Genomic DNA, 20,272 nt, shown 5'->3' with positions numbered 1-20,272 from the left:
GTGAAATAACAGTTGCAGAAATTACATTGGCTCTGAAGATGATTGAGTCTGACTATTCTGGGAAATCTCAGACGGAATAGCAGATGTATTTCGAAAATTTTTCGGAGATACAGTGGTTGAAAACTTCTTTTTCGGGTGAACTAAATTCGCATATTTTTTTAACCGAAGCTTATGGACCCCATTTCTAGAAGATGACCCTTGATGAAGTCGGCAACAGTTATCATGTTGTCGAGTTTAACGAAACCACAAACTCAGAAAGTAAGAAAGAGCTTCATATGAGGATCTGATTCTGGTCTGAAAAGACGAAACGAGTGGTGGAAAGACATCTAAAAACTGCGTTTATTGGACATGCAACAACTGAAGTCAGAAATAGCCAGAACGATCGATGAAAGTGGTTTTTCTCTCTCTAAAATACTAGCATTCATTTGTGACGGTCCGAACGTGAACAAAAAACTTCTCCGACTGATTGACTGTGAAAAATGTGAATTGACAGGCAGCGAAGTTATTCTTGATATTGGTACCTGCAAGATACATTTGGTGCCCTACGCTTTTCGGAAGGGTTTGCTGGAAATCGACAAAAATTGTCTGATCATCAAAGGGTAGTACCTTTTAGTGGCTGGCAGGCTAGACAAGAAGACTACAGGAAGATTCAAGGGAAAACTGGCATTCCTATGTCCCGGTTCTTGAAAGACGTACCCACCAGATGGTTAACAATTAGACCTGCCGCTTCGAGGCTAAGATAACAGATGCTAGCTCTGTCTGAGTACTTTGTTGTCTATATTTCAAAGAAAAACCCTAGTCTTAAGAAATCAAATGCGTACAAAGTGATCATCTGGCTGATCAAACAATCGACCATGAAAGCAGAGTGTCAGTTTGTTGTTGATGCTTCAAACCTCTTCATACGTTTCACCAAGAAGTTTCGACGGAAAGAGTCCCTAGTGCGTAAAATCTATAGGGAGCTGAATCTCGTGGTCTTGATATTGGCTGGACGAGTTTCGAAACCTGAAGCGACCGAAGAGCTTATGGATGAATTCATGCTTCTGCCATTCAAAGATAAAAGAACTTTGTGCCACTGCTACAGACAGTTGTGAGTGACGAGATTGTCGACTGTCTCAAGTCAGTAGACTAGCTTTCAAAATGTTCGTTCATGCAGCGTGTTCAGAAGCATTATTCTGTGGCCTCGAGATATGTCCTTAAGCAAACACTCGGCGTTTGCTTGAGAGATTTTTGCAGTTGCTGAAAGCGTTAACTTTTACGCATCCCAATGAAGTTTCAAAGCAGGTTTCTGCTCACAGTTTAATATATGTTGCCAGGAAGTTATTCATCGGGACGCAAAAGGACATGCTAGTTGACAAGTTTAAGCTAGTCCAGTTATCCGGTTATCCATCGGAGCCAGGAAGGATCGACGACAAGTGGAACAACGTGATTCAGGGAGGGAAATATCCAAATTGCAGTCGTAAAAAATGCTTTGACCATTACACAAGGGTCTACCAGTATTGAGCGGGGTTTCTACCTTTCCAGGCGAGTTCTCAGTGAAGAAAGAGCTTCGATGAATGAGCGAACTTGGATGCAAAACTGTTTGTGAAAGATGGGCTGGGCATATTTGGAGTGCGTGTGAAGACTTGATAAAACTATCCAAATCCGCTAGAAAGAGCTATGATTTGTACCTGCTGCAGAAAAAGCCTTGTAAGAAAGAAAAACTGAGAAAGAGTGACAGGATTTGGAGGCAAGAGAACAGCTGATAGAGCTGCAGCTCACTGAAACCTATTTGAAAAGACAAACAATAGTGACTCTTGAAAAATATTTCAAAGAAAAAAAAACAGAAGTGGTTGGTTCCAAGGAACAGGCCGCAGACGTGTTGCTGAAAGAAGCTCATAACTGGCTGGAAAAAGGCATTGAAAAGAAATACATGGTCAAGATACAGCTAGCGCATGCCATGATAGATAAGACTCTGTCGATGCGTAATGAATAAAAACAAGTAGCTGCTGCTTTTGAAACCGCCCAGCAGCAATTAGAGTAAAAAATACAGTTGCTGATCACATCTCTGTTCCAGTAGAAGGCAGTGCAGAAAAAGGGAAACAAATAGGTTGCGTGTTCTAGTTACCCTACCCTTATCTCTTTTATCGTATTTTTGAATCTGTTTTTTTATTATTCGGAAGTAAAGTGTTCAGAAAAAGAAGAAGAAAAAAGCCCCTCCAACGACGTGATAAATCTCATGTGGTCTGTTTCTTAATTATCGCTTGGCCTCTGATCATGGAGAGATGTCTGCAAAGGGTCACCCCCATTTTGTTTTTTTAAGTCAAGTGTCATTTGGTATTGTGTCATTACTTTTTCTTGCAAAAGCTTTCTCAAAACTGAGTTTTGAGGTCCATTTTGCCTCCAGAATGGTCCCTAAAGAGGTTCCTTTACCGACTAAAAAGAGGTTCCTAAGTCCCTGTTTTTTATCACTTGAACCTGTGGCAGCCCTGGTATACCTACAAAATTGCAAAAGTCTGTAGCCATTACTGTTTTCTTTTACTACTCCAAATTTACCTAGGCTAGGATACCAGCTATCCCTATTTCTGCCCACCTGGGCGTTAAAATCTCCTAGTAAAAACACCATATTTCTACCTAGGACTCTGTATAAGTAAAATTCATCTGAATCACTAGTAGCTTTGTCAGTCGGTTCAACAGGGGAATATACTACTATAACTGATACCCTGAACTGTTTAGTCATAAAATGAGCAATTTGTGTTCTATTATTAATACCTTCCCAGCCTAAACAAGACTTAGCAGCTTCCTTATTCATCATGAGCCCTACTCCCTGTCTATGTACCCCATCCTTCCTGTCTGAGTAAACAAATTCTATATCACCTAATTTCATGCTTCCTGCTCCTTATATATGAGTTTCTGAAACTCCTAATAAGTCCGGTTCGAATCGTCTGAAATCGTCTGTCAAAATGTCGATTTGATAGTCATTTTTTAACGTCGTAACATTCCAAGTTCCAATTTCCATGTTCTTCAAATCATTGAAATTATTTTGGCCTCAGGAAAATCAATGATCCCAGATATCAGTGCAGGACGGGGATCAACATATCTTCTCAAGTTTACACCGAAGCGCTTAAGCCTGCTCAGAACCAGACAGCAAGAAGTCCCTGGGACATCCAGTATGAATGGAGGTTTTTCGCAATCCTGGGCCCATCTTGGTCACAACATTGTTTTCAGCACTTGGCGATGCTCTTATATCAACAAGAATCGAAAACCTGCACAGACAGTCCCAAGTCTATTACCTCCGACTCATTATATATTCATGAGTACAAATATTATGCTACTACGGGAGAAAGTAAGCTGGCTCTAAGCTTGAGCAAAATTCCTGATCTTAAAATTATAATTACTTTAGAAAAAAAGTGAAAAGAATCAGAATTCTCAGTTATTTATTTTATTGAACAGGCTCGAAAATTTTTTTTATTATCTTGTTTAGTATCATAATTCAGTTTTTATGAATAGTTAGTTGCTGATTTTTTTTTTTTTTTTTTTTTTTTAGATACAGACGAATACACTGGCGAAGATTGTGAAATAATATCTTCTGACGAATTCTACACCGAAGCACTACCAAGAAAAGAACCTTCCAAGGTCCAGGCTTGTCCTAGCAGTGAGAAAAATTACAGTATTGACAAAGGACTGACGTTTCAAAACTGGAAATTTATTGATTATTCCACAGTGTTTCCTTCAGCCAAAAATAACCGAAAAAACGCCAAAAATGGCGTAGACTGTAATGGAAAAAATGCAGTGTTTAAAAAAATACCAACTACGCAGTCCCCTGAAAACGCTTTTGTTTGTAGAATTTGCAATGAATCCTTTTCTCTTCGCCTTTTGTTGCTAAACCATTTGAAAGCTCATGACACAATAGAAATTCAGCAATGTCAGTTTTCCTGTTCACAGCATAAGAACAAGTGTCATCTTAATCGTCACTTCAACACTCAAAATGGGACAAAAGATATCTTCGAATGTGCTACCTGCAAAAAGTCGTACCCTAATCATAGATCACTCTCAAACCACAAGCGGAGACACGCTAATAAACAATACTTGTGCTGTATATGTGGCTTCAATTTTTCTACTCGAAAGAGTCTTGAGCTTCATAATCAGTGGCATACTGGTGAAAAAAGTTTTTTGTGTGACAAATGTGGAATCCAATTTCGAAAGTCTGCTGGCTTGTATAATCATATGAAATGTCACAGTATCGAAAGACCTCATAGATGTGACCTTTGCAATAGAACGTTTAATAACAGAAAGACACGGGACGACCATTTGAATACTCACACTGGGGCTAGACCATATAAGTGCAAGCAATGCGACAAGGGTTTCGGCACAAATAAGGCTTTAAAAGTCCATAAGAAAAGTCATATTGGAAAGAGATTCAGAGAAAAAAAGTACAGCTGTAGCATATGCAGTGAAGCGTTTGTAGAGTCTTCTTATCGTGACCTACATGTTGCTTTACACGCAAATCCTAGCCCTTTCAGTTGCGAGTTTTGCAGCAAGAGCTTCAATTATAAGAAAAACATGGTGGAGCATGTGCAGCGTCAGCATCCTGACCGTAATCCATTTAAATGTAAGCTATGTAGTAAAACATATGATTCCTTGAAAAAAGTTCGTGTTCACATTACCTCTCGTGCTTGTGAGAAAAAAGAGAAATTGCCAGAAAAGAAGAAAAATCAAAACAAACCTATCGAGGTGGACAGAAAGATAAATGTTGAGAAAGAAGTGAATCTGTTTGTATGCAATATTTGTGAGAAGGATTTTGTGTCAGTTGAAGACATTCTAAGTCATTTTAACTCTTTTCATAAGCATTGTAAGTAGGAATTAATTGGGGTATTGTCTTGAAAAAGTTAACAAAAAGCAAATTTCTTCCTTATTTTTTATGTTTTTTCCTCTCAGTTAGGCAAAAAATCAATAGCACAATTTTGACCTGTAATAAAATGAGAGGAATAAGAAAACAGAGACAATTACTTCCCTGTAAAATCAAGCTCGTCGTTGACTGTTTTTTTATCCTCATTAATTACCCATTTGTTTTAAGTAAAATGTTTTCTAAGTAGGGACATATTGGGGTATTAGTTTGATATAACCTTATTTTTTTCGGAGGGGTCTAAATTTGCCAGAATATCGATTATTCTTTTTGGTTTTCAAAAAATGGAAACTAATAAAGAAAAAAGATGAATAAATAGCGCTTCAAATAAGGATGTTCAGAATAAGCTGCTACTTCAAGAGGAATGTAGTAGGTGAGTTTTGTTTCGTTTGCTTTCTATAATGCTATTATTTTGAAGGCTATGGACAAACTTATTTTTATAAATTAATTTTATTGTTTTGAATTAAAAAATCTAGGATTTATCTCTTTTTTTATGTTTAGGGAAACTTTAGTTTGAAAACTGTTTTTGTTTCTCTTCTATACATACCTCTAATTAAAGAGATTTTAGAGGTTTTTTTCAATAGTTACTTAATAACATTTATTTTTGTTCAATTTCTTGTCTACTTTGTAATATTATTTATGGTCAATAAATGGAATGATTTATATTGTCTTGGTGTATTATTTTAAATTTGGTACATGGTTTCATCTCCTATTTTTATTTCATAGATATTTAGACTAAAATAGTTTAAATTTCGAATTGTATTTATTCAAATTCATTTATTGAATCTTATAGTTGGCCTTGTTATCTGAGCATATCCTTTATAGCTTAGCTTATGATGTTCTAACGATTAATTATTTTGTGTTTTGGTTAATTATAAGTTTTCTGTCTTACTTTAAGAATGTGAGATAGAATTTTAGTACGAAAACTAACTTAAAAAACAGGATTTTCCAATAATATAAATTCAGTCACAGAGAAAGCTAAAACACTGATGTGATTTTGATATTCGAAAAAAAATTGTTTGAATGATTCAGGCTTCGCTCCTTTATTTTTGAATATTTAGATATTGATGATTTTTTTTTCTGTTTGACCATATATTGGCCAAACAAATTTCTTTGGTAAATTTAAAATGAGAGGTAAATTGTTATTTTAATGTTTATGTTTCCTGTGAATCCTGCAATTTTGTGACTTGAGTACAGCTGAAACTCGGTTTGAAAGAAAATATATTTGTGTTGCTTAATTTGTTCGTTTGCATACTATCCATTCATTGAGCCAAAATTATGATATATCTTTGACTTTCTCTTGGAGAAGGATCTAAACGTAATTAAAAAGTAGGAAAAGTTACTATTTTGACAAATTTTTCAATCAGTTTCAACGTTAACTAATCTAAAAAAATGTAGAACAAAATTCCAAAATTTAATTTTGCTGATGGACAACTCAGCTATTGAATGATAGGGACATAATCGCTTCATGATGAGACTTTAAACGGTAAGACGGTTGAACAATAACACACCAAGAAGCTGCAAAGGGAACATGAGCCAAAAGATGACGTAGTTACATCAAAAATACAACTGCAGCCAATAGAGAGCAGAGCTTGATGTTTCAGCTTAACACGAATATATTTTAAGCATTAATGCCTTGTGTGGGTCTTGGCGTTTACCTAATGTGTCATGTATCAATTCTAAAACTCGGTCGGTCAGTTACGACTCTATGTGGGTGTGCCTTTCCAAAAGCAAATACACAGGTATTTAGAGAGGTATAATTACTCACGCCGTTTACCCAAACAGTGTGAAAAAATAGGTCGCCCTTTTCGCCTGCAAGTCCAGGGGACTTGTCAGTCATATCTCAATTTGTTGATAGATGCTCTGTCAACCTTCCTCGGGAAAAACTAAAGTAGATAGGTATTGGGTCCGGATAATTCAAATAGTGTATCAGTTCTGTGAGCCATTCGAAGGTAATTAGAGACCCCAAAAAATGTTTCAAAGATTTATGACTTACCATATCCACAGGACTTGCAGGTAATCGGGCAACTGAAATTTCTCATATGCCATGGGGATGACCGAGATTTTTGGGCTGGCTCATGATAGACAGTTTCCACTGGACTTGTGGGCAAAACAGGGGACTGAAGTCGCATGGACTTGTAGACGAGCAAATGACCATGCCGTAATAGACCCTTCTGTCCATAGTCTGAGGCGGGTGACTGAGTTTCAGGATTGACAAATGTAAGGAGGCCTATTTTTGTGTAACTTTGGTAACTCAATTTTGGTAAAAGTTGGAATCCCCTTTGCTCCAACAGATTAGAAGTAAACCGACTATTTCAAATTAGCTTAATTGTGAAAATACCTTCTCTTTGTATACATAGTCATAAGTCTTGAAAAGACATTTCTTTATTTAAGTGTTGAACGACACTTGAACCCATAATAAATATTTGAAGACCCAATCTAGACCAGTTTTGTAAAATACAGAGAGGAATGTCCTAAGTGTTACGACATTGAAGCTTTAGAATCAAGGCCTCGAAATTCTGGGGAAAAACTACTTTTTCACAAAAAGGTTGGTGATTGGCTAAAAAGACGGGGGAAAGGTCGCTAAGCAAATCAAGAACTAAGTGGAATAAAATGTACGGATAGGGACATAAGAGAAGTCTGAAATATATTGTGGTTAGTTCCAAGTGACAGGCTTAAGGATTATGGCTTAAATTTGGACAGTTTGAAGCTTAAGTAAATATTTTCAATTGATATTGGAAGTTAGAGAAGAATTATAGCTGCTCAAGTTTTCCAGGGTACCTCATTTATTATACAGTCCTACTATCTTTCAACTATAGCTCTAATGTCAGTTTAAACTGCTTAGGGTGCACTGTGGACAGCTTTCTTTTCTTCAGCGTGTGTTTCTTCAGCTGCTGTCTGAGTTTTCACTCACACATCAGCAACATTTTATCTCAATTAATGAGATAACTATTATCTCAATTAATGAGTAGTTGTACCGAACTAATCCTGCTCAAATAATCCTCAGGGCCATACAGTGGTGTTTCTCTTGATCCTGAAATTTTCCCCATAGTACAGTGCAGACGGTTTGTTATCATTGTTTTATCCTTTCTTGTTTTAGTTTAAAGCTTTTTCCAATAGGCAATGATTAGAAGTCCTCCAAAAAAAAAATTCCCCCCAGATCCCACCCCAAATACCAGTGAAACTGATACCCATCCTGGCTGGTCAAGTGCACTATGTCAAAGTTCACATAATAGCTCCAGTTCTGAGAATAGGACAGTGATCAGTGTAGGGGCCAATGTCACTATAAATGATGATAATGGGTTTCAAGAGGTCCTTTCTAGAAGCTCTACAAAAAGGAAAAAAATCTCCCCAATCAAAAGCATTTCCCCTTTCCCGACCTAAGATCCTCCCTCCCAAAACTTAGGAATTTACCCTAAAATTTCTCCTATTACCTCCTTTGAAATAAAAAAGATTACTGCAATAAGAGTTGCAATTTTCAAATTGCTAAAATCAATGTTCTCTCTTAATATTCACCGTGATGGATCTCTGCTAATAGCTGTCCAAGATCAGAAATCAGCAGACACAATAATCAACCTAAAATCCCTTCTGAATACCCCAATTAATGCATCTCAATGGAACCCAAAACAATTCCCAACAAAAATGATAGTTTGTAATGTTCCCCCAGAAAAACCTATTCAGGAGTTAAAAGAAGGGCTCTCAGATAGGGCTGGAAACACAATCCCAGTTGAAGATGTTACCTAACTTGATAAACCCAATTCTAAGGGCCTTAAAACAAATAAATGTTTCTTATTTACACTGAAGGAAAAAATTAACATCCCAGAAAATTTATTCCTATTTGGGCAAATGAAACCACACAAGGAATACAAACAAAAGCCCATCCAGTGTCAGAGGTGTCTCAAACTGGGACACACAACAAACAAATGCAATGAAATTCTTCTAGAGTGTAGTAATTGTAAAGCAGTCCATCCTAAAGAGTTGACAACTTGCAACAACACTCAGCCTACATCTATCAATTGCAAAGGCTCACATGAATCTACCAATAAATCACTATGCCCTGCATATAAGAAAATAGCACTAACACTCCAAATAGTAACAGAGAAGGCCATCCCATACCCCTTTGCAGCAATGGAAGCAAATGCTGTCCAACAATACCAAATAAAGCCAGTAATGAAACCAACCAAAACCCCCAAGTCAAACGCCCCCAATGCATCAAGTACCCCGTATAAAACACCATCCTCTAAGCCCCCTAGCTCACATCCCTATCAGAAGGAATCACCAAGTCAACAATCCTCCTTGTCCGATGAGATGAGGTCAGCCCGGCCCCCATCCCAAAAAGAAACAAAAAAGAAACACTGCCAGGAATTAATCCCTTAACTGACAAACAGGATGCACAACCAAACATGCAATCCCCAAATATATGCTTATTCATTCTAAACTGTAATGCAGTTCAGGCCATGAACAAACATCAACTACAGAAAACAAAAATCATTGCAGAATTGGCAAAAATCTACATCCCTGATGATATGCTCATTCAAGCAAAAAAAGATCTTGCTTTACTTTTAACAAAGCTGAACATTGATACACAGTCATATGAAAAATAAATCAACAACACATATCAATGCTCCAGTGGAACGTAAGATCACTCACAGAAAATAAGATAAATGAACTAATATCTTTTATGAATAATAATTCCATTAATATTGCTTGCCTCCAGGAAACTCATTTAACCCAAAATCAACAAATTAAGTCTCTGGGATATACTATCCTGAGAATGGATAGATCATCAAAGAGAAATGAATGTTGAGTTTATGTAATAGTTAAAACTCAGTGAATAGTCATTAGCATCAATTTTCTAAATTTTGCACATGGTGTTGATGCAATTGGTATCTGTTTCTGCCTAAATAATATAGCAGTCCCTACAATTAACCTTTAAAATCGCAAAGTTCATACTACATCTGCGATGGATTTCTTTAATTATATAACTAATTCTAATATGTTAAAAAATATTATTATTTGTGGAGATTTCAATGTCCACAGCCTTTTGTGGGGGAATAAACCAGCAAATAAAGCTGGTAAATTGATTGAGCATATGACTTCAAACAATAATGAATTAGCTGTTGCTACCCCTCCAAACCTGAATACATATTTCAACCCCAAAAGTGGCAGATTCTCCACAATTGACCTACAAATTGTGTCATTAAATATTTTGAATAAAATTTATATAAATAAAATTGATAGTCTATGTACTGACCACTTTGCTATAGTTTGCTCCCTAAATGAACCTGCTGAAACTCTATCACATGCCTCCAAATATATCAACACTAAAGCAAATTGGTCTATGTTCCAAAATGAACTAAATGATGAAATTACAAATTTCACCCAAAATTCATGCATTTCAAACACAACAGTTGACACACATGCTGAAGTCTTGACATCTTTACTAATAGATACAGCTAATCATGCTATCCCCAGGACAACACCCAAGAAAACCTTCCTGAAACACATTCCTAAAGCACGGTGGACAAATGAGTGCCAAAACAAATGGAGAATAAAAAAGGCAGCTAGGACAGAATTCATAAAAAAAACCATCACCTACTACATATTTTAAAAAATTGCAAGCAGAATCTAATCTAAAAAGCACTATAATAGATGCTAAATGTAAATACTGGAATAATTTTGCAAATAATCTCTCCAGAGAAACACATGAGCCAATTATACATAAAGTCATAAGCCACATCTGTCGGAAAAAGACTTCCCCCAACCCACTCCTGTATGAGATTATACATAATAATACCCATTATGACAATGATAATGAAAAAGCTAAGCTATTTGCAACTCTTTTGTTAATAAGCTAACATCAAATAATCGAAGCAAAATGTCCCCAATTCCTATGAACCCAAGTTACCAACCACGCCCAGGATCCGAATATATAACTATTCCATTTTCAATACAGGAAATGAATACTGCAATACATCATATTAGGACCAAAACTAGCGGCAGCTATGACAATATACACCCTATATGGATAAAGAATCTCACCCCTTCATACAAACAAGAACTGCTAAATTGTTATAATCACGCTTGGGCATCTTCTATATTCCCCAATATATGGAAATGTTCGTCCCTCCTACCAATCCTAAAGAAAAATAAACCCAAAGATAACCCTGAGTCCTATAGGCCCATAATGATTACTCCTGTGATGGGGAAAATAATGGAGAAAATGATATATTACAGACTCCTCTGGTTTGTTGAAAAAAATAATATGATCCCTCACATTCAACCTGGATTCATGAAACACCAATCCTCGACAGATGCTTTCATTTTGCTAACAAATGCAATGAATGAATCATTCTAAAAAAATAATGTCCTAGTTGCAGCTTTCCTAGATTTTGAAGGGGCATATGACAATGTGAACCATTAAATTCCTTTTAAACAAACTTCCAAACCTTGGACTACACCCCAAGCTAGTATCTTTTATAAAATCCTTCATAGAAGTGCGAAGTTTCATTGTTTGTGTTGGTTCAGCCTCTTCATCCCAAAAGACATTAACCAAAGGCCTACCTCAGGGAGCAGTCCTCAGTTGCCTCCTAATTGCCCTATATCTCTGGGACATGAACCTAACCCACACGAATCTACAATATGCTGACGATCTGGTGCTATGGTCATCTGGCAACACCTTTGAGATAGCACAGTCAAATTTGCAAAAGTCACTTTTCCAATTTGAAAAACTCTCTCAACATTCAGATTTACCCATTGCACCTTACAAGTCAAAAATAATCCAATTTCACCGAAAGTGAAACAATGTTAATGCAAAACTAACTCTAAATAAAACAACTATTCCAGAAGATAATCATATTAATTACCTAGGTCTCATGCTTGACCAAAAAGTTAATTTCCACCTCCACATTTCAAACGCAATAAAAAATGCTATAGAAAAACAAATATACTAAAAAGACCAAAACTAGCGGCAGCTATGACAATATACACCCTACATGGATAAAGAATCTCACCCCTTCATACAAACAGGAACTGCTAAATTGTTATAATCACGCTTGGGCATCTTCTATATTCCCCAATATATGGAAATGTTCGTCCCTCCTAACAATCCTAAAGAAAAATAAACCCAAAGATAACCCTGAGTCCTATAGGCCCATAATGATTACTCCTGTGATGGGGAAAATAATGGAGAAAATGATATATTACAGACTCCTCTGGTTTGTTGAAAAAAATAATATGATCCCTCACATTCAACCTGGATTCAAAAACTCTGAACATTCAGATTTACCCATTGCACCTTACAAGTCAAAAATAATACAATTTCACCGAAAGTGAAACAATGTTAATGCAAAACTAACTCTAAATAAAACAACTATTCCAGAAGATAATCATATTAATTACCTAGGTCTCATGCTTGACCAAAAAGTTAATTTCCACCTCCACATTTCAAACGCACTAAAAAAATGCTATAGAAAAACAAATATACTAAAAAGACCAAAACTAGCGGCAGCTATGACAATATACACCCTATATGGATAAAGAATCTCACCCCTTCATACGAACAAGAACTGCTAAATTGCTAAAAAGACTTCTTTCCACACCCTAGGGCTGTAAGGGGAAAACCTTACTCAGTTTTATCAATCACATATAAGACCCCATATTGACTATGGGCTCATTGTATATGGTGCATGTGCAAAGACCCAGATGCAAAAAATTGAAAAAAACACAAAATGATATAATACGTCTCATATTTGGTCTTAGGAAACCCACAAGCACCAAGTTTCTGCTTATGGAGAGTGGATTAACAACAATAAGGGAGAGACGTATCTTTCTCTTGACAAAACATCTTACAAAAATTGAATCAAATAGTTCACTCACCCTACATAATTGGTTAAGAAATCCAGCCATGTATAGAGGCATTGCATATCAGTATGCCAATATTCAGAAGAAGTTCCCCGTACCAGAAAAGTCTATTGCACCCACTTTCCCCCAATCCCCTCCATGGAATTGGTCAAGTCCCATAATAAATACTAATTTCTCAAAGTGGAATAAAGATTTAACCCCTATTGCTTTTGTCCATAAAAGATTTGCTGAACTTAATACAATTACCTATAAAAATCACTTCCAAATATTTGTTGATGGGTCAAAAATGAATGAGAAGGTAGCAAGTGGTGCTTTCCTATCTCACCTGAAAATTGCAATGGGCGAGAGATTGTATAATAATTTATCTATAATGTCTGCTGAGTTAAGAGCCATAATCATGGCATTAGAACACCTTAAGGAAAACCAACCTTTGATTACAAATTCAAAAAATATTTTTGTATATTCCGACTCTTTATCAAGTCTTGAGTTACTGGCATCAGCTCCTCAGTATAAATTGGACATTGACATTTATCATTGTCTCAGTATTATAGATAATCTTGCTTCAAGTGGCATAAGAACTTATTTTCAGTATATTCCTTGCCACTCTGGCATAAGTGGTAATCATTAGGTTGATGAAATAGCAAAAAATGCTATAAATACTGACCAGCCAAGTGGGAGACCAATCCCGATCAGAGATATTTATCGATGGAGACTATCAGATATTAATTTTGATCAGAATAATCCTATCCTTTCCCCCTTTCCCATTAAGTATTTTTCTAAAACTTATCATAGAATTCGTTCTGGAACAAATGGACTAAATTTTCTTGCATTCTCATATAAGTTTTCTAATTCAAGTGGTTCAATTCCCCTGTCCCCTCTGTGCAGGCATTGTAATATAATTAATGAAACAATAGACCATTGCCTATTTGAATGTAATATGCTGACGTCTGCACAACATACCTTGCTTTGTATACTGTTAAAATGCTTCAAACACCCCAAAATATCACTATCTGCCAAGAGCCTAGCCAACTATACCTGCACACAGAGTATAGAAATTGACATCTATCATCTCACAATTGAACTCCTAGAGTCAAAAGATCTACTGAAAGATATCTGAACTTATCTAATAAACATGAGACAATCAAGCCTGTTGCTCTGTAGCCCACAGAGTGAAGCAAAAGGAAACGGGCTAAATACTATTACTGAAAAGCCCGCCTGCTGTTAAATAGAAAAAGAATCATCATATTGTATAAATAATAAAATTAGCTAATAACAAAAATAGCCTTTATATAAAAATAACAGCCTACCAAACAATAATTGGCTAAGGTTTGTTTTTTTCTCCTACATTTTGATGAGTTTCATAGAGTGAGATTATTTGGATTTTTATTTCTCACTTATTGTTGGCTATGTTTACTAGTAACCTACAGTTGTGACAGCTGGGCACTACTAACTATACAAGTGTATGTTTCTACTTTGTTGTGTTACCCCTCACCTTAGCAGTCTGGGTAGCCTCAGTATACTTGATTATTGATTATAGAATCTGCACACCTGTTGGAAGTTTTGAAATTACAGCTAGTTTAGTAGCCTATTACCAGCGTGATGCCCCCTCCACAAAGTAACAAACGTCAGAAACCAATTACTCCTGAAAAAGGTATTGATAAATGAGCTGTTGCTGGGTGTTTGCTTTTCAACAGTTCTTGTGCTATACAGTGTGATAAATATGACCAATGGTTGTGTGCACAATGCCAATCAGTGTCCTCCTCTGAATATGATATCTTTGTAAAACTGAATGACCGACTTGGTATTACCTGAGTATGCCCCATGTGTAAATCTAGAGGTTCTGCCCAGCAAGAACTTCCCCAGCTGCTGAAGTCAGCTCTTAATGAGCACTGTAGTGAAATGAAAACTTTGTATGTTGGTTTTCAAAATGAAATTCGTACCTCTCTTGAATGAAGGTATTAATGCTAGAGTTCAGAGCAGTAGCGGATCCAGGGGGGCGAACGCCCCCCACCCCCTTGTTTGGGCAAAAACTTCTATCATTAGATTTTATGGGACTTTATTGCGATGTCAACGCTTGGATCAACGCATCTTTGAAAAGGATCGGACGACACTTGGTCTGTCTGTCTTAAGTAGTTAGGGAATTGTCTAGAGTGTTTGGTGTCACCCGAACTTACAAGGCATTTTGTAGCTTGTCATCTCGTAAATCGTTGAAGCTTCAGAAAGTGTGCGTGTCAAAACCTGTTTCTTATTCAATAACTAAGCAAAAATCTTGAACTGACTCCAATAACACATACACCTTAGGGTTAGTCGGGATTCTAGAAGGGTTTGAAAAGTATAAAATTTTTGGATAATATTAACCAGTTATGATGTCGAAGCGAAAGCAGATAACTCTTGACAACTTTTATGGTTCGGAAGCTAAAGCTAGGCGAGTGGACGCCGTAACTGAAGATAGAAATAATGAGAGTTACAGTGTTAGTAGTGATTCCAGCGCTTTGACTAATAGTGAGATAGTGCATGATTCGTTAGCATCAATTGAAGAGTGTAGCCTCAAGCCTAACACAAACATCGAAAATAAAAGCACTTTCTACGAAAATGATATCGGAAGCTATATGAATAGACTTGAAAAACTGGATGATCGTACGCGATATCAATTGCTTCAGAACCCGTGGATTCCGACGTCTAACTACAGCTTCCCCTATTCAGTTCATAAGAAGCGGGGCAGGAACGAAAAGAGATTTTTCAATCGTGGTCGCTTGGAAGAATTTCATTGGCAAGTACTTTCAAATAAGCCGAAGGACTTATTCTGTAAATATTATGTTTTGTTTAACGTTTGAGTGGTTGGAGGTTCCAATCAATTGCAAAAGATGGTAAAGAAGCCCATCGTGACTTTTGCTAAGCTAACTGGAAAAGACGGCGACCTGGTGTCTCATGAAAATAATCAGTACCACCGTGATTCAGTTGACGCAGGCAAACATTTCCTTCTAAAATATAATAACCCTAAAACCAACATTTTAAGCCTTGTAAACGAACAACGTAGCCAACAAGTGCAGGAAAACAGAGCGAGATTGAAGCCAATTGTAGAATCAATTGTTTTAATGGGTCGACAGAACATTGCTCTTCGGGGCCAAAGAGATGATGGAGAATTATTGGCAGAAAAAGATCCATTGACAAACGAAGGGAACTCTCGAGAACTTTTAAGGTACCGTGTAAATAGTGGCGACATCACTTTAAGACAACATTTGGAAGGCTCAGGTGCTAATGCTACTTATATAAACAAAACAACGCAGAATTAATTAATTGAATGTTGTGCCAAAGAGATTCTTAAAGAAATTCTTGCACGAGTTCATTCTGCAAAGTTCTACTGTGTGGTTGTTGATGAAACAACGTATGTGTCACACAAGTCACAACTGAGTATTGACCTTTAATACAATTACAATTGCACAACACGTGAAGATTTCATAGATTTCTTAGACCTACACGTTACATGTTGCTCAGAAAGCGTTGGAAACTTCGAACCGACCATTAAAGGGGAAACGCTTGGAAATGTTGTGTTGGATTTTCTTCGATCACCTCGGCCAGACTTGGAAAATTGTGTTGGCATAGGCACTAATGGATGTGCTATGATGGTTTCAGACATTGTGGAGCTGTAAAAGAAGTTCAAAAGGTAGCAAAGAATGCCCTGCGTTGCCCATGTTTCAACCATGCTCTAAATCTTTCCATGTCAAAAACTTCTTGTATCCAGAGTATTAGAAACTCCATCGGAGTAATAAAAGAAATAGCTGCTTTTTTTGGTGCTTCTGCAAAGCGCAATTATGTTTTAACCAGAGTAATGAAAGCACAGCTAACTGGCATGTGTGAAACGCGCTGGATAGAAAGGCACGATTCCTTAATGCAGTTTGTGGTAGAGCTCCCTAAGATAGTGGAAGCTCCTGAGATCATCAGCGGCTGGGCAAAATGCACAACTGGAGCAAAAGCAAAATCCTTATTGACTGCTGTCACGTCCTCCGACCTGATAGTAACCATTTACTCTCTTAGTAACATATCTGGACTAATTTTACCACTCAGTCGGCTGTTTCAGAAGAAGAGCTTAGACTTTGCGTCTGCAGCAAGTCATGTCAAGGACCTTCTTATCCAGCTGCAAGTCAAGCGTTGGGAGAGTGAAAGCGAGTTTCAGAACACATTTGATGAGGTAACTGAAGTAGCAACTGAGCTACGTTTAAAAATAACAGTCACAAGGATAGCGAAAGCAAACGAATCAAATTAATGTACCATTCAATTCACACGAGGAACATTAAATACTGTCAGCTTTTATTCCCTTGTTGGACACGATTATTTTAGACTTAGAAATCCGTTTTTCTGTAGAAACACTGGACACTTTCAAGTTCAGTATTTTCTTACCAATAAATTGTATGGAAACGGACAAAGAACAATTCGCTGATACGATTCATGACTTGTCACAGTGATACAGGTCAGTAATGAGTTTGCCCTCCCAATCGGTTTGTGAATCTGCCCTGGCCGGAGGAGTGACAATATGAAAAACTCGGTGGCTTCGTCTGAGGTAAAGCAATGCAGGCACAGGTAGAATACCTGAAACACTAGGGGAAACTTTACAGAAACAGAACTGCGATGCTGATATTTTCCCGAATATTTCAGCGCTCTTGCAAATTCTCATGACCCTACCTGTCAGTGTGGCATCTGTTGAACGAAGCTTTTCTACCTTGAGAAGATTGAAAACGTGGCTAAGAAATAAACTGACGGAGGAAAGACTCACTGGACTTGCCCTTCTTCATGTTCACCGTGATACTGTCATTAGTATAGAAAGTTTTATTGATAGATTTGCTAATAGTGGAAATAGGAGGCGAAATTTTGTTATACAATATTAATAGTGCTTCTATAAATGTGTTTTTGTGGATGGCTCTACACAACCGACAGCTAAATGACGAATAGAAGCAGAGGCATGCAACTTTCAATCTCAGTAAGGTACGTTAGGCTTAATTTCGAATGGGAATGTTTCGCAACGAGTCGCCCCCCCCCCTCTTCCTAAAATCCTGGATCCGCTACTGGTTCAGAGTCTAGAAAATATTATCTCATCTAAGGTGTCCATGGCCAATGTTGAGGAAATGGTCAATCATACCATTGTTGATATGCTGAAAACTGAAGTTCAAAAGATGGTGCTACAAGAAAATGACAGACTGAAAAGACGTATGAATTTAGTTGCATATGGTGTTCCACCCCAAACCAATGACTTACAGTTCTTACAAAAATTTTCTTAAAAACAGGTTTCAAATTGATGTAAGTTCAGTGACCAATTTGCAAAGGCTGACAAGCACTAACCCCAACTCAAATGTTCCCAACTCATCCAATTGACCAGATCCATTACTGTTCTCAGTCAGTTCCTTTAAAAATAAAATTGAAATCCTACCACTGTCCCGAATTAAAATGGTATAATTTTTTTTATATGCTTATACATAAAAAACGACCGGCTACACAGAAAAGAATTAGTAGAAGAAATCAAGAAAAGAGCTGCTGCTGGTGAGCAAAATTTAGGAATTAAATACGGTTGTATAGTGACAAAAAAAGTGCTAAAACGGGGAGCCATTACCCCAAACAATAGAATGGTCCTATAAAACCCTATTACCTGCCTCTACATAGTATTAACAAAGAAAGTAATTTAACTGTTCTATATACAAACGCAGACTGTTTATTTACAAAAATTGATAAATTTCAAGCCCTAATATCAACCCGCAAACCCCATATTACTGTTATTGCAGAATCACTACCAAAAAACTGTCAGCACCCAGATGTATTTTTTCAGCAAGTGCCTGATTATAATCTAATTATAAATACTAATTATAAGCGTGGAATTTTCATTTATGTTCATACCTCATTAAAGTATATTGAAGTTAATAATCCAATTTCTTCAATTATAAGTGAATCCTTAGTAGTTGATGTGAAATTACCTGGGTCCTCAATTGCTTTTAGAGTTATAGCCATTTATCGTAGTCCTAGTGTTTGTGAATTGTCTTCATTTAATAATAGAAAAATATTGCAGTATTTATCCACTGTTTCTTTATCTAGTTCTAAGTTTCTAGTAGTTGGTGACTTTAACCTACCTTCTATTGATTGGACGTCAGGTACAACACAGATTTCTGATGAGTCATTTGAAAATCAATTCCTAGAAACTTTACATGAGCATTATTTGTATCAGCACATTCAAAACCCTACTCGTTTGCGCGCTAATTCAACCCCTTCAGTTTTAGACCGTGTAATTACAAAATCACCAGATGATGTTGCTAGTGTTGAGTTTTTGCCACCACTAGGAAAAAGTGATCATTTGGTATTGGTGATATCACTAAATTGTGTTGTAGGTTGTTCTGATATTCCAAATCATTCTCCCAAATATGATTATGATAGAGGAAATTACATTGCATCTTCAGATTATATTTCATCTCTTTCTATACGAGACACAGCACATGTAATGCTACTGTTGATGCATTTTTTGATTTTATTAAGCAGGCCCTTATAGAAGGTAAAGATCAATATGTACCAATATATACTAGTAGACAGTTTTTCAAAAATAGACATATCCTTTCTTGGTATATTGTACAAATGCTTAAAGAAAAAGGTGATAGGTGGCGTGATCATTTAAAATTTAAAACCTTAAATTCTTGGTCAAATTATAAAAGAGCTAGAAATAGAGCAACTAAGTTCCTTCGTTTAAATCATCAAGAGGTGGAGACAAATGTTATAGCATCAGTCCAAAGTTACCCAAAAAAATTTTGGAGGTCTGGAAGAAGGAATCAAGTTTCACAATCCTCATCATCCACTTCCTTTATAGATCCTGAAACTTTTTTACATATAGACGATGATTTTGTAAAATCACAACTTTTCAATAAGGTATTTGGTTCAGTTTTTAATCAAACACACACCAAAACACACTCAGTGCATTCCTCCAGATTTAACAAAAGAATTTGTTGATTCAAAGTTTACAGTCCAGCAGGTTTATCTGACACTCCAAAATCTTGATCCAGGAAAGGCACCAGACATTGATGGATTTTCCAATGTGATGTTACGCGAACTTGCTCCAGTGCTTGCTGGACCACTCACATATCTCTTTAATCTTTATCTCTCATCTGGTAAATGTCCTTCAGCTTGGAAAAGAACTATCATTAGGCCATTGTACAAGAATGGTTCAAAGTCCCATTTCAATAATTACAGACCAATTTCAAATACATCAATCTTTTCCCGTATAATGGAGAAAATTGTGGTGAGTAGAATCCAGGCACATTTTGAGAAAAATAATTTATGACATTCTGCTCAGCTTGGTGTCCGTAAACGACGATCTTGTAACACGCAACTTCTTGAGGTGATTCATGATTTTCAATTGATGGCTGATAATGGTATTTTGTTTGATTGCATTTATTGCATAAAAACTTTTCCAAAGCATTCGAGAAAATTTTCATTCCACTTCTGGTAAAAAAATGTCAACTATATGGTATAGGCCCACAAACTAGAGCATGGATAACA

The 20,272-nt window shown here is 36.6% G+C and overlaps 1 protein-coding gene and 1 pseudogene across 9 annotated transcripts in view; both read left to right on the top strand.

The window, feature by feature from the left end:
• Nucleotides 1–5,248, top strand: part of LOC148952917 (uncharacterized) — a 189,538-nt gene extending 184,290 nt beyond the window's left edge. For 7 of the 8 annotated variants that reach the window (XM_089088161.1, XM_089088159.1, XM_089088158.1 and 4 more), the window contains one exon: nucleotides 3,524–5,247. In XM_089088161.1, the coding sequence (XP_088944287.1) occupies nucleotides 3,524–4,836 (1,313 nt within the window). In that variant the 3' untranslated portion in view covers nucleotides 4,837–5,247. Of the gene's footprint in view, nucleotides 1–3,523 lie in introns of all 8 variants that reach the window. The other variant, XM_089088164.1, reaches the window with a different exon arrangement.
• Nucleotides 4,462–20,272, top strand: part of LOC148952914 (uncharacterized) — a 383,133-nt pseudogene continuing 367,322 nt past the window's right edge. Inside the window, exon 1 of the transcript XR_016141683.1 lies at nucleotides 4,462–4,588. The product of XR_016141683.1 is annotated as an uncharacterized LOC148952914 (transcript). The remainder of the gene's footprint in view (nucleotides 4,589–20,272) is intronic.

The sequence above is a fragment of the Artemia sp. Qi Xiang Cuo genome, chromosome 4, assembly GCF_049724085.1.
Source record: "Artemia sp. Qi Xiang Cuo chromosome 4, ASM4972408v1, whole genome shotgun sequence".
NCBI lineage: Eukaryota > Metazoa > Arthropoda > Branchiopoda > Anostraca > Artemiidae > Artemia > Artemia sp. Qi Xiang Cuo.
This window is presented reverse-complemented; position numbering and strand designations above follow the sequence as displayed.